Source organism: Cnephaeus nilssonii, assembly GCF_951640355.1.
Source record: "Cnephaeus nilssonii genome assembly, chromosome: 8".
NCBI classification, from domain to species: Eukaryota; Metazoa; Chordata; class Mammalia; order Chiroptera; family Vespertilionidae; genus Cnephaeus; species Cnephaeus nilssonii.
The window spans coordinates 97,159,651-97,175,140 of record NC_137079.1 but is presented as its reverse complement, the minus strand read 5'-3'; the positions used below and the strand labels follow the sequence as shown (position 1 = coordinate 97,175,140).

At 40.3% G+C, this 15,490-nt stretch overlaps 1 protein-coding gene across 1 annotated transcript in view; it reads right to left on the bottom strand.

The window, feature by feature from the left end:
* Nucleotides 1-15,093, bottom strand: part of RFC3 (replication factor C subunit 3) — a 31,556-nt gene extending 16,463 nt beyond the window's left edge. The window contains exons 1-4 of the mRNA XM_079778711.1: nucleotides 14,935-15,093; nucleotides 11,391-11,528; nucleotides 6,966-7,033; nucleotides 3,266-3,363 (exon numbers count right to left, since the gene is read on the bottom strand). Of these exons, the coding sequence (XP_079634837.1) occupies nucleotides 3,266-3,363; nucleotides 6,966-7,033; nucleotides 11,391-11,528; nucleotides 14,935-15,021 (391 nt within the window). The 5' untranslated portion in view covers nucleotides 15,022-15,093. The remainder of the gene's footprint in view (nucleotides 1-3,265; nucleotides 3,364-6,965; nucleotides 7,034-11,390; nucleotides 11,529-14,934) is intronic.
* Nucleotides 15,094-15,490: the final 397 nt, after the last annotated feature.

Here is a 15,490-nt window from a genome sequence, read left to right as displayed (position 1 = left end):
GTGGAAACCACATAGAGCCTGGTAGGAAGTGCAGAGACACAAGAGGGCTAGCTGGGCTCCCACAGACATCAGCTTAAGTTCCGGAGGGATATCTCAGCTGTGGGGGAGAGGGGAGTTCCTATGGAGAACTCTGGGGTCTAATCCCCAAGCTGGGTCCCCAGCTAAAAGCACCAGAACTGAGAAGGGTGCCACATATCATCTGCCTGTGAAAAGCAGCAGAATTGCAGTCTGCCAGTGAGAGACAGCTGGAAATGCAGGCACCTTCGTAAAAGACCAACTCACAAAATTAAGTGTGCACCCACTCACCTTGGGCTCCAGCAGAGGGAGGGCAGTGCACTGGAGATGTAGGAGCAGAAGCCAGAGTTGGGGGCTCTGGGGTTAGAGCTTGGAAGGCAGACACCCTGGTTTCATAAGGCAGAAGACATCAATCACCAGCAGACCTTTACTATCCAGGCAGGTTTTGCCCCCCAGGGTGGTGGTGGGGGTGGTGGTGAGGGGGAGCAATTGCTGTTTTGATAAAAACTCCCAGCAAAGTGGGAATAGAGGGACCATAAATTAACATAATAAAGGCCATATATGACAAACCTACAGCCAACATCATACTCAATGGGCAAAAACTAAAAGCATTCCCCCTAAGAAGAGGCACAAGACAGTGATGTTGACTTTCACCTCTCTTATTCAACATAGTACTGGAAGTCTTAGCCACAGTAATTAAACAAGAAAAAAAAAAGGGGGGGGGGGCATCCGAATTGAAAAGGAGTAAGTAAAACTCTCATTATTCGCAGATGACATGATATTGTACATAGAAAATCCTAGAGACACCATCAAAAACACTACTAGATTTAATAAATGAATTCAGCAACATAGCAGGATACAAAATTAATATTCAGAAATCGATGGCATTTCAATACACTAAAAATAAATTCTCCAGAAAGAGAAACCAAACAATCCCATTTATTATTACCATAAAAAAAAATTAAGATACTTAGGAAGAAACTTAACCAAGGAGGTAAAGGCTTGTACTCAGAAAACTATAAGATGTTGAAAAAAGAGGTAGAAGATAAAAGCAAGTGGAAGAATATACCATGTTCATTGACTGGTAGAATTAACATCATTAAAATGTCCATACTACCTAAAGCAATATATAGATTCAATGCAATCCCTTTTAAAATACCAACAGCATATTTCACATATCTAAAACAAATAAATACTCCAAAAATTAATATGAAACCAAAAAAAGACCCCTAATAGCTGCAGCAATATTGAGAAAGAAGAACAAAGTTGAAGGTATCATAATACCAGATATCAAGTTGTATTACAAAGCCACTTTGCTCAAAACAGCTTGATACTATCACAAGAACAGGCATAAAGATCAATGGAACAGAACAGAGACCCCAGAAATCACACCAAGTCATTATGCTCAATTAATATTTGACAAAGGAGGCAAGAGCATACAATAGTCAAGACAGTCTAATTAACGGTGTTGGGAAAATTAGACAGATACATGCACAAAAATGAGGCTAAACCACCAACTTACACCATACACAAAAATAAACTCAAAATGAATAAAAGACTGAAATGTAAGTTGGAAGCCATAAATATCCTAGAAGGAATCATAGGCAGCACAATCTCAGACATATACATCTCCTAGGGCAAAGGCAACTAAGTAGAAAATAAACAAATGGGACTACATCAAAATAAAAAGCTTCTGCACAGTGAAATAAACCATCAACAAAATGAAAAGGGAGCCCACTGTATGGCAGAATATATTTGGCAATGATACATCTGATAAACGGTTAATATCCAAAATATATAAGGAACTCATATAGCTTAACAAAGGAAGATAAATAATTCAATTAAAAAATGGGCAAAGGAACTAAATGGACACTTCTCCAAAAGAGACATTCAGATGAATGAGAGACATATGAAAAAATGCTCAAAGTCACTGATCATCAGAGAGATGCAAATCAGAAGGACAATGAGATATCACCTCCCACCTATCAGAATGATTTCCATCAACAAATGGCAAGTGCTGGCAAGGATGTTGCAAAAAGAGATCCCTAGTACACTGCTGGTGGGAATGCAAACTGATGCAGCCACTATGGAAAACAGTATGGAGTTTCCTCAAAAGAATTAAATTAAGTAACTGCCATTTGACCTAGTGACCCCACTTCTAGGAATATATCCTAAGAAACCCGAAACACCAAACAGAAAGAAAGTATGCCCACTATGTTCATTGTAGGGTAATTTACAATAGCTAAGATTTGCAAACAGCCCAAATGCCCACCAGTAGATGAGTGGATAAAAAAGCTATGGTACATTTATACCATGGAATACTATGCAACAGTAAAAAAGAAGCATCTCTTACCCTTTGAGACATCCTGGATGGACCCGAAGAGTATTATGCTAAGCGAAATAAGCCAGTCAGAAAAAGAAAAGTATCACATGGTCTCAGTCATATGTGTGAACAAAATAATGAACAAAATAAACTGATGATGAAGAAAATAGATCCAGAGATACAGAAGCTTGGAAGAGACTGTGGAATCTCAGAGGGAAGGTGGAGATAGGTGAGTACAGATCAACTAAATAAGTTGTATGCATATATTCATTATCCATGGACACAGACAACAGGGTGGTGATGGCCTAGGGTGGTGGGCGGGTGCGGCTGGCAGGGGTCAATGGGGGCGGGGGGAGGGGGTAAATGGGACGTATGTAATACTTTCAACAATATAGATTAAAAAAAAAAGAATGTGTACATATATACATACATATAAATAATAATGCAAGTTAATGACAAATGCACCACAATAATTTTAACTCAATGGAGGGATTATTGCTTATTTAATTTTCTTTTTGTTTATTTAGATATTTGATAATAAACATATAACTTTGATCCTAACAACAGTGTTTTTTTTCAATATATTTTTATTGTTGATAGTATTACAAATATCTCCCATTTAAGGCCAGTTATTTTTTCTAAATCCTGTAACCTTAGCAGTACAAATACATAACCCTCTTTCCACCAAAATCCAATTCCGCGGAACTGTATGTAAACTCCCATGAGAACAGAGATCACGATTCTCTCTCTTACTTTTAGATTTCCTACACCCAAAAGTAGCATAATCCTTGACAAAGAATAAATGGTTAATAAATATTTGTTAAATTGATGAAATTTACAAATTCCCACTACATTTTCTCTCATATGCATTCCTTACCATTTGAGTGTCTGTCTAATGAAAATATATATATATTTTTTATCATATACCTTTAAAGTCTCTTTGAGAGTTTGTTTCAAGTTGCTGTGATTGTGCCACTGTTTTCAACATCTCCTGAATTACTACCCGGTCACTATTTCCAGCATCACTATATAAACAGAAATAATGATTAAAAACACACACACACACATCACTATACAAACAAAAATAATGATTAAAAAAATACACACACACACACCACTTGAAAGTATTATGCCCTTATTGTTAATATAAGAAAAATGTTGAAGATATTTAGTTACAATTTTAATCAAAATTAATAAAACCTAAATTACATTCACAAGATTTTAAAACTGAGATATATTAGGGTTACTAAAAAATACTAACAATATTCCATATTTAATTACAATTTAATTAATCACTGAAAACACTAAGTTTACTGTTACTTAAAAAGAGCAATAACTAATAAGATTGACAATTACTTTAGCACTTCTGTATACACTATAGTTACTACCTAGTTACAACTAATATTCTTGATTATCTAGAATTACTCAAAATATAGAAATAACTATTTGAAACAAATTTAACTTCCATTCTTCTTCCCCATCATCAAAACAGCAAAGATCTGAGCAAGAACAACTCTAGACACACCTGCTCCCTGCACTAGCATGGAGCTGATTCCCTTAGCAAGGGAATGCGATAAGCAAATGAAATTTAAGATACAAAGTCAGAACTCTATAAGCTGTTGACTTATTATAGGCATTATCTTTCATTTATACCCACATATTGCTTTAGCATTTAAGTCATGTGCTCACAAACCAACCTGTTACCAGGTTAATTTAGGCTGAATGTCAATTTCAAACACCTGAAAAACAATCAGCTTAATCTCTAATTGACTATTCTTGCTACAGAGGAACTCACAATGAGAAAAAGAGGGCAAAGCAATCAGCTTTATTTTCCCAGTCATAAAATCTTTCCCAATTCACTATTATTACATCAATATACCTATAGTGTCTTTTTATGATAATTTTCTAGTCAAGAATCTAAACCATTTTCCTTTTGACTATGGAATTAAAACTTTTTCTACATTTATGATCAGATCCTTCCCACCAACCTTATTTCTCTCAATTTTCTTACCAAGGGAAAATCCTATATAATAAAAGGCTAATATGCAAATCAACCGAACGGCAGAACAACCGGTCGCTATGATGTGCACTGACCACCAGGGGCAGGTGCTCAATGCAGGAGCTGCCCCCTGGTGGTCAGTGTGCTCCCACAGGGGGAGCGCAGTTCAGCCAGAAGCCCTGAGCCGGGCTCACGGCTAGTGAGTGCAGCGGTGGTGGCAGGAGCCTCTCCCACCTCCGCAGCAGCGCTAAGGATGTCCGACTGATGGGGGGAGCGGGCCTAAGCTGTCAGTCGGACATCCGCAGTCTGGACTGAGGGACCCCCCCCCCAGGGCACGAACTTCATGCACTGAGCCTCTAGTAATACCTATCAGCATTGTTTAGAGGGCTAAATATAATAATCCATGTAAAACTTTTCTCAGGGTGCCTTATACTGAATACATATCTATACTAATAAAAGGCCAGGTGTCACAAAAGGAACTACCAGAGATCAGACCACCCCTGCCCCTCGCCAAGCTGGCTCCACGCCCAAGCAAGTGGTTAGGGGCAATCAAGCAGGCAGGCAGGCAGAATGGTTAGGGGAGATCAGGTAGGCAGACGGCCCCTCGCCAGGTGGGCCCCGCCCCCAAGCAAGTGGTTAGTGGCAATCAGGCAGGCAGGCAGAGTGGTCGGGGGTGATCAGGTTGGCAGACCAGTGGTTAGGGGTGATCAGGTAGGCAAGCAAGTGGTTAGGGGCTATCAGGTAGGCAGACGGCCCCTCGCTGGGCTGGCTATGCCCCCAAGCAAGCAGTTAGGGGCGATCAGGCAGGCAGACCAGCGGTTAGGGGAGATCAGGCAGGCAGGCCAGCAGTTAGGGGTGATCAGGCAGGCAGGCAGGAAGAGTGGTTAGGGGCGATCAGGTAGGCAGGCCAGCGGTTAGGGGAGATCAGGTAAGCAGGCAGAGTGGTTAGGGATGATCAGGTAGGCAGGAAAGCATTTAGGGGCGATCAGGTAGGCAGACAGCCCCTCACGGGGCTGGCCCTGCCACCCCAGCAAGGAGTTAGGGTTGATCAGGCAGGCAGGCAGTCAGAGTGGTTAGGGCGATCAGGTAGACAGATGGCCCCTTGCAGGGCTGGCCCTGCCCCTCAGCAAAGAAAGAGGGAGGCCCAGGCCAGCCAAGCTATCGCACCCCAGCCTGTCGCCTGCAGAGGGAGGACACCAGTGACAGGGGAGGGGGGCAGTGCTGCACAGATGGCAAGCAGTGGCAGTGGCGGGGTGAGGCCAGCTGCCTGCAGCCAGGGGAAGTAAAGCCCCACTAGGCCCTGATCTCAGGCCAGGCCTAGCGACCCCACCCGAGGGGTCCCAGATTGTGAGAGGGTGCAGGCTGGGCTGAGGGAACCCCCCGCCCTCCGAGTGTACGAATTTTCGTGCACTGGGCATCTAGTTAGCTTATAATCCTACTAGAGGCCCAGTGCACAAAATTCATGAACGGGAGGGGGGGGAGGGGTGTCCCTCAGCCCAGCCTGTACGGTCTCCAAACTGGGACCCCTTGAGGGATGTCTGACTACCCATTTAGGTACAATCCAGGACTGCTGGCTCCCAACCACTCACCTGCCTGCCTGCCTGATTGTCCCTAACTGCTTCTGCCTGCCAGCCTGATCACCGCCTAACCACTCCCCTGCCAGCCTGATCAACACCTAACTGCCCTCCCCTGCCAACCTGGTCGCCCCCAACTGTCCCCACCTGCAGGCCTGGTCCCTCCCAACTGCCCTCCTCTCCTGGCCCGGTCACCCCTAACTGCCCTTCCCTGACAGCCTGGTCACCCCTAACTGCCCTCCCCTGCAGGCCTGGTCCCTCCCAACTGCCCTCCCCTGCAGGCCTGATTGTCCACAACTGCCCTCCCCTGCTGGCCTGATTGCCCACAACTGCCCCCCCTTGCCGGCCATCTTGTGTCCACATGGGGCCAGCCATCTCCTCTGTTGGGAGTGACAGTCAATTTGCATATTACTCTTTTATTAGATAGGATTCCTCCTACTCCATTCAATCTTGCTCATTAGTTCTGAATGAGTTAATATTTTTTTAAAAACTTAATATGTACTTTGTGTAAAACACCAAGCTCTGTAAAGCAAGAAAACTTAATTATCAAAATTATTTAAATGAGGGGTTCTCAGAGAGAAGGCAAAGTGAGAGGGTCTAGGCTCTCTAACCACACTAGGCAGCTTCACTTTTATCTGTTTATATATTGTGTTTTCATACATGATTTTACTTTAAGAAAGGGTTCTACTCTTTAAAAAAAAGGTCTGAACATCACTATCCTAAAAATGCTTATTTAGCCCTGGCTGGTGTGGTTCAGTGGTAGAGTATCAGTCTCAGGTTTGATTCCAGGTCTAGGGCATGTACCTGGGTTGTAGGCTCGTTGCCCTGCCCTGGTTGGGGCATATGCAGGAAGCAACCAATTGATGTGTCTCTCTCACATGAATATTACTTTCTCTCTCTCTCTCTCTCTCTCTCTCTCTCTCTCTCTCTCTCTCTCTCTCTCTCCTTCCCTCCCTCCCTTCCACTCTCTCTAAAAATCAATGGGAAAAATATCCTCGGGTGAGGATTAACAAAAAATAATAAAAATGTTTATTTTTATACAGTAGCAGCTTACCTGGGATTAACTTCAAGGTGGTAATTGCTTGCAATAGTGCTAATTTCAATTTTCTTTTTAGATGGAGTCTGTGGACAAAGAAAATAGATGTTTTTAACATTCATTTATTGGATAGCTCTTCTCTTTCCTGTATTTCACTGTTTTGTTTTTTATTATTATACTAGAGGCCCAGTGCATAAATTTGTGCAAGGTGGGGTGTCCTTCAGCCCGGTCTGCACCCTCTCACAATCTGGGACCACTGGCTCCTAATCGCTTGCCTGCCTGCCTGATTGGTTGTTCAGCTGTCCAGTCTAATTATCATATTATGCTTTTATTATTATAGATAAACAATAATGCTTACTAAAATAAAATTTTAAAGAACTACCACTAATGTTCTAACTTCATTAATCCCATTCTTTTATTACTGTGCAGATAAACATTTTTTATACAAATTGCGTCATACACAGCCTGTTTTTATTGAGATTACATTTTTCCTCTACCTCGAGAAATCTCCAAACCATTTTTTTATCAGATCATCTTTGTACACAACCTATATGTCCTGTTACAGCCTTTCCCATAACATACAAAAATACACACACACACACACACACACACATATCAGTGTATCTTGTCAATAATAAAAGAGGCAAACATATTTCGCTGTTTTGCTTTTCCTACTTAATAATACAACTAGGCCAGTGGTCAGCACTCATTAGTCAACAGAGCCAAATATCAATAGTACGACTGAAATGTCTTTTGAGAGCCAAATTTTTTAAACTTAAACTTCTTCTAACGCCACTTCTTCAAAATAGACTCGCCCAGGCCGTGGTATTTTGTGGAAGAGCCACACTCAAGGGGCCAAAGAGCCGCATGTGGCTCGCGAGCTGCAGTTTGCTGACCACAGAACTAGGCAATTCCTCTCAGACAAAGTGGAATATGGTGTTAGAGTTGCATTTGAATCTATAACATGGGTGTCCCAAAAACTAGTCATATTGATGGGCATTTTATTTTTTGCCTTTTGCCATTTCAAACAAGTCCATAATTAACATCCTTGCACATGTCTCTTGCACTGCTTTCATTTCCATAGCAATAGGTTCCCAATAAAGAATTTGCTCGATTGACAGGGATATTTTCTATACTTCTATTATGTATGTGTGTTTATATCTATAATCAGTTTCCCTTCCAAAAAAATATTTAGCAATTCATTTTTCTCCTGGCAGTGAATACAATTTCCCAAAATTCCCTACTCTCAGTAAGTTTTATGTCATGACTTTAATTTTTGCCAGCTGATATATATATATATACATATATATACCATAGTTAATATACATTATAATATATAAAATATAAGAGAGTATATATATTACTGAATATATGCAATAGATTCACACTGCTTTTCCTTGACTATCACAAAGATCAACATCTTTACATGTTTATTGGCTATTTATATTTCTCTTCTGTGACTATTTTTTATTCCATTTTCTACCGGGTTTTTGTCTTTTCCATTGTTGGTGTATAAAATCTTTTACCTAAAATGTTTCTTTCAAATATTTATAATCATTCATTTTCCTATTGATTTCATGTGTTATCTTCTGTCATACAAATTTCAAAAATTCATATATTTCCAAGAACATATATATTTTTCTATAGCGTCTATGTTTTCTATCAAAAGGTGTTCTTGATCCATAGGCTGTTTAAGAAATTTTATTGAAAAATTTAGTGTTTCACTTTAACATTTAAATCTTTACTTCATCTGGAATTTATTTTTATACGTTAGGTATCAGAGATTCAACTTTTTAGGTTAGCACATTGTGATTACTCATCCTTTTCCTACTGATCTGAAATATATCCTCCATCTTATTTCTGGACTATTAAGTTCCACTGACCTAACTCTCTGTACCCATGCCAATATAATACTGTTTTTATTATAGTAGCTTTACAATATGATTTAATATCTGTTCAAGTCAGTCCCACTTCCAAATATTTTTAAGTTACTTTAGCCAGTATCAGAAATCTATTATTTCATATGTACTTTAAGAATTTCATACAATTAAAAAACAATTGGATTTTAATTAATCTTCATTGAAAGTTACACTCTGAGTGGAGGAAAAAGATACTTTTAAATATTAACTCACATATCTGAGACATACTGCATCTTTCTATTTGATCAGTTCTTGTTCTTTGTCCTTTTATGTTCAAGTTTCTTCCTACAGATTCCACACTTTTCTTATTAAATTTTTCCCTGCATATATTATAAGAATTTCCATCAAACTCAATGTATCTAAACACAAACTAATCAGAGTCAAGACAGTATCTTCAATAAACGTTGGGAAAATTAGACAGATCCATGCAAAAAACGAGACTAGACCACCAACTTACACCATACTCAAAAATAAACTCAAAATGGATAAAAAACTTAAATGTAAGTCATAAAACCATAAAAATCCTACAAGAAAACATAGACAGCAAAATCTTAGACATCTCTCGTAGCAATATGTTTGTGGATATATCTCTTAGGGCAAAGGAAACTACGGAGAAAATAAACAAATGGGACTACATCAAAATAAAAAGCTTCTGCACAGTGAAAGAAACCATCAACAAAATGAAAAAGGAGCCCACTGTATAGGAGAACATATTTGGCAATGAAAAGGAAGACAAGTGGTCCAATTAAAAAGTGGGTAAAGGACCTACTAGACACTTTTCCAAAGCGGACATTCAGGTGGATAAAAGACATGAAAAAATGCTCCAAGTCACTGAACATCAGAGATGAAAATTAGAACAATGAGGTATTACCTCACACCTGTCAGAATAGCTACCATCAAAAAATCAACAAATGACAAGCGCTAGCCAGGTTGTGGAGACAAGGGAGCACTAATTCACTGTTGGTGGGAATGCAGACTGGTGCAGCAATTATGGAAAACAGTATGGCGTTTCCGCAAATAATTAAAAATGAAAAAGAAAACTTAAATATGGAACTTCATTTGATCCAGTCATCCCACTTCTAGGAATATATCCTAAGAAACCCAAAAGACCAAACAGAAAGAATGTATGCACCCCTATGTTCACAGCAGAGCAATTTACAATAACTAATTTCTGGAAACAGCCCAAGTGCACATCAGTAGATGAGTGGATAAAAAAAGCTATGGTACATTTACACAATGGAATACTATGCAGCAGTAAAAAAAAAAAGGATCTCTTACCCTTTGAGATAGCATGGAGGGACCTGGAGCGTATTATACTAAGCAAAATAAGCCAGTCAGAGAAAGACAAGTATCACATGATCTCACTCTTATGTAGAATATAATGAACAAAATATACTGTTGAACAAAATAGATCCAGAGACACAGAAGCATGGAAGAGACTGTGGAATCTCAGAGGGAAGGCGGGGGTCGGGGGGTGAGGAGTAGAGGGAGGTAGAAAGAGATCAACCAAAGAACTTGTTTGCGTAACCCATGGATACAGACAATATGGTGGTGGAGGCCTCGGGTGGGGTTAGGCAATAAGGGGTCAATGGGAGAAAAAAGGGGACATATGTAATACTTTCAACAATAAAGATTAAAAATTAAATAAACACAAGCTAATCAACATTAGCCTAAAATCTAACATCCTAAACATTCTATTAATAATACTACTTACCATCCAGTCATTCAGCATGCATTTTTTTCAATGTCCAATACGTATAAGACAGTATAGCAATGGCTATGAAGGATATGAAAATGAATATGCTATGTTCCCTATATAATTTCAAAATAAATACTATTTTGTCAAAGTGAAAGATGTAAAAGCAATAATAATATAACATAAGGCAAAAAAAAGTAAGTACTCTAAACATATAAACTGTGTACTAGAAGGAAAAATTAATTCTAATGGAGTTGTAGGGCACTCTGAGAGCAGACATTCCAGCTAGATCTTCAACATGGTCTAGAAGGAAAGAGCATGAAAATGCACCGCACGATATGAAGCTGGAAAGCTCAGCCAGGGCAAGATTACAGGAACTCTGTTATGATCCCAGAACCTCATGCCTCCTTTTCCAGACAGTCAGCTGCCAATCTTTACTAAATTGCCTTATTCCACGATTACAATTTCGCTCAAAAATCATTCCCTTTCTTTCCATACCCACTATTGCTCTCAGAATAATGGGCTTTTAAAACCTTGAGTTCTAGTTCCAAATGAGCCACTGATTTTCTAGGTAATTTAAAATGAACCCTACTGCCACATTTTACCCTAATCTCCTGTTGCTCATATTTCTCTCCAACATAACTGACTTTGGGCTAGTTATAATAATTAAGTCTATAAATCAGTAGCTCTCAATCCTGAATACCAGGATTACCTATGAAATTCTTACTTAAATCATATATGGGGCAGCAATGGGGGAGGGCAATGTATTGATGATGACTGAAAATCCCTGCTATAAATATCAGGAGGGCCTCAAAGTGAAATGCTTACTGTGATGGTCTGATGTTCAATTCTCAATTTTTCCACTCCAACACCATAAAGTTCACGTAGAATACACATAATTCTTGTCTTTTTACCAGCACCTGATGGACCATACACTAACAAATGAGGAAAGTCACCACACTGTACCTGGGAAAAGAAAAAAATCAAACAATGACGCATTTTCCTAATCACACAATTGTTCTGGGTAGAATTAAAATCTTTTTAAGTATCAATATTTTGTATCCCTACCTATGAAACTTCAAATATATATATATATGTATGTGTGTGTGTGTGTGTGTGTGTGTGTATGAACGTACATATAGAGATGTTTTATAATTATGGAATGTTGATTACTCCCCGGCATTAATTTTATGTAATTATATACCTAGCATACATGCTTGATACAATACCATGTGCTAGAAAGTAAGAACTCCCAAACCTGGCTGACTGTCAGAATCTCCTAGGGAACATTTAAATTAAAAGACTGATTGGTTATTAGACCATTCCATCAAATTATGATTCAGTAACTAAAATTAATATCTGTCATAGTTTGGGTTTCCACACAGTCCCTTTGATAAGAACTGAGTGCATTTGGCCAATGTGGAAAGTAAAGAAACATTTTGTAGGGAAGCAAAAGGAAAAGAAGGCAGAGTGTATTATCAACTTAAATACCATTGTGGGCACCTGAGACTTGATCTTGCTGGGGATCTTGAAGCTAAAGTTAAAATACACCACAGTATTACCCCCTCAAGGGTACAGAAGATGGAGTCTGACATGCTATCTCTCATCAATCCTTTGTTAAAGCTAGACTGGAAAAGTGGAGGGGGAGTAGTGAACATTCCCAGGTATTTCAAGTCAATTTAGGGGTGTCAGCAAGGGAAAGGCTCAGTAAGTGCAAATACAGGGAGGTGAAAGTCAGTCGGTGTGCACTTACAAGAAAGAGCAAGGGGACAAAGTAGAGCACTAATAGTGCTGCATTCCAGTACAAGACTGTGTTTTATAATGTTTCCCAGGTGACACTGATGATCAATCTGGTTTAGGAATGTATAATATGAAGGCTATAAAGATGAAAACACATCTGTGCCTCGGATATACACTGAGTGGCCAGATTATTATGACCTCTGTACGCATAATAATCTGGCCACTCAGTGTGAGTGTGTGTGTGCGCGCGCGCGCATTAGAGGCCTGGTGCATGAATTCGTGCATGGATGGGGTCCGGCCAGCCTGGCCAGGGGGAGGGGACATGGGCGGTTGGACAGCCTGCCTGCTGGTCGAACTCCTGGTCAAGGGGACAATTTGCATATTAGCCTTTTATTATATAGGATATACACTGAGTGGCCAGATTATTATGTGTTCAGAGATCATAATAATCTGGTCACTCAGTGTATAAAATCTTGTGGAGCAAGTTTTGTAAAAGCATTATAGAAAAATAAGTATCTTAAGAGAAGTACTTAAAATTTACAGTAAATTTTAACACTTTGTAAACTCATCTAACTCTGGCACTGAAGAAAAAACGTCTCAAGGAAAGAGACTATTCAACTAATAATACATGCTCCTCAAATACTAGCTACCTTTGTTTTTTTAATCTTCAATCTAATAAAAAATAAAGGTTATGCTTTAAATGTTTTATAGTTTTATGAAACTGTAGACTCAACAATAAACAAGTAAACATTTTTTAAAAGCAAATCTGTTAACTCATGAGTATATTAAATTTTTGTCCAAAACATTTATTCCAAATTCTGTAAAAAATGCCACGGATAATGTATCTTTTGTCTAAGAAAAATGAAGTGAAAGCCATTGTGAGAAAATGCAATTTGTTTATAAAGTATACAGATATAACAGGTTTATTTTTAATTAGCACAGATGGAATACCAATAATTAACGAAGAGGAAAAAAAACCTATCTCACAACACTATCAACTCTTCTAATGACCATCATATAAACGGATGGAGTTCCCTTTTTTATTAGTTCTCATTTTTAAAAAGTACTTAAGTAGTACCTGTAATTGGTGAGCAAAAACACTTTTATTAGCACGTGGTAGTTTTAGGTCCTTGAAAGGGGTGGATAAATGGCTCCAGGGACACAAGAATTTTCTGAAGACCCTCTTCCCTGTCCACTCCCTATAAAATTTAGTTCGCTTCTCATAAACATTGCCATCAGCATTTTATAAATGACAACATAAAAATAGGCATCAGGATGGGGGGGGGGGGGAGAGGGTCTTCCACATGGAATTAAACTCAAGGACAACCTAATTAACATATTTTAGTATTACAAATGACCTTAGAAATTAATAAGCCAAATACCTTCCCATCTGTAAAGGAGGACAATGACACCAGGAAATTTTAAGAAGCTGCTTTAAAAAAATCAGCGTGATGACGTCACTTCTCTGCTCCAAACCTGCCAAAGGCTTCTGATCTGTGTGTCTCTCTCACATGGATGTTTCTCTCTCTGTCTCTCCCCCTCCCTTCCACTCTCTCTGAAAATCAATGGGGGAAAAATAATCCTCAGGTGAGGATTAACGAAAAAGAATGAAGGATTATGTTTATTGAGCACCTCTTGTTTCTCAGATGCTGGACTGAGTTGTACTTTCATCTCATTTAGTTCCCTTTATACACCTGTGAGTAGCTGCTATTAAATACCCCATTTTACAGATTTGGAGGCCTAGGGTGGTTATACAGCTAATGATTCTAAGCCTGTCTTTGATACTTAAATGATTACATGCCACTACTTAAATACAACCTAATTGATTTTATTACATCAAATTTCCTTATATCTGAATGTTAGTATTGAAGTTACTTCCTTATTATTGCTATCCTGTCATCCCACCATAAGCAAGGCTTGTAGGTTATATACATTTCTTTAGTGCATACTCATGCCATTAGAGGTAAATCATTGAAGGAAAAAGGATAGTAAATTCTGTCAACAGCCGAAGGGTACATACATTGTATAATCAGGTCTTGTGGCAGGAGTGTTTAATTAGCAAAATAGAAAGGAAACATTTTGAAAAGCCAGGAGTCAGGAGAATATATATATATATATATATATATATATATATATATATATGTAAATTAAATCTTAAGGAAGCAACTTAGGTGTCCATAGGTGGATAAATGGATAAACACTGTGGCATACACAGTACAGCAGGGTATTATTAATCTTGAACAGGAAGTCCTCTCACATGCTATGATATGGAAGAACCTTCAGGACACTGAATCCGCACCCCTCCCGAACACACATGCCCATTCCTACCCCTCTCCCCGGCCACCGTCACCAGCCGCTCTGGCTGGAGGACACTCCGTCTCCGGGCCTTCGTACCTGGGTTCCCTCCACCATCCCACTCCCCGCAGCTTACCGGGCTCTCTCCCTCCACCTGGGACCCGTCTGGGCTCAATGGCGGTTCTCAGCCAGCCCATCCTCGTTACAGGCACAGCCTTCGCCCTTCCCCGTGCCCCTCGCCCCCTCCCTGGTTTAGGTTCCCCACCGCACCCGTCAGCTCCGACCATCGGCCGGGCCCACGCCGGAGCCGGCCCTCCCCGCCCGCCCGGCGCCTCACCAGGCTGCGCAGCCCGGCCGCCTGCTCCCGGTGGTAGTCCAGCCGCGCCAGCGAGCAGGGCCGGTACTTGTCCGCCCAGAGGCTCATGGCTGCTGGGCTTCCCGGCCCGACGCTCGAAACTCCCGCGCGCGCGCTCCGCACCCGGCGGCCCCGGCAACCTTGGCGCACCGCCCAAACCTCGTGACGTCACTACCGGCCGCGGGCGCGCGAACGACTTCCGGACCTTTCCTGCTACGGAAGCCGAGTGCAGACAGAATTGGCCGCCGCCCAGGTCCCGTTGACGTCATCCTGTGCATTCTCATCATCGTCCCTTTGTTCTCGCCCGGTGTGATAGTTCAGGAACTGTCCAGCAAAATTTGAAATTTGGTTCTGATATTCTAGGCGTCAAATCTCCGGGTACCTTAGAGAAGCTACCCTCCTTGATTCATTTCGTTATTCATTTATTTATTCATGCTTTCTGCAGAAACTTACAACATATTTACTGCGTTGAGCTCTGTTCTTGACACTAGAATATGTCTGGGTTGTGGCTTTCCTCACTTGACAGGCACCCAATAAT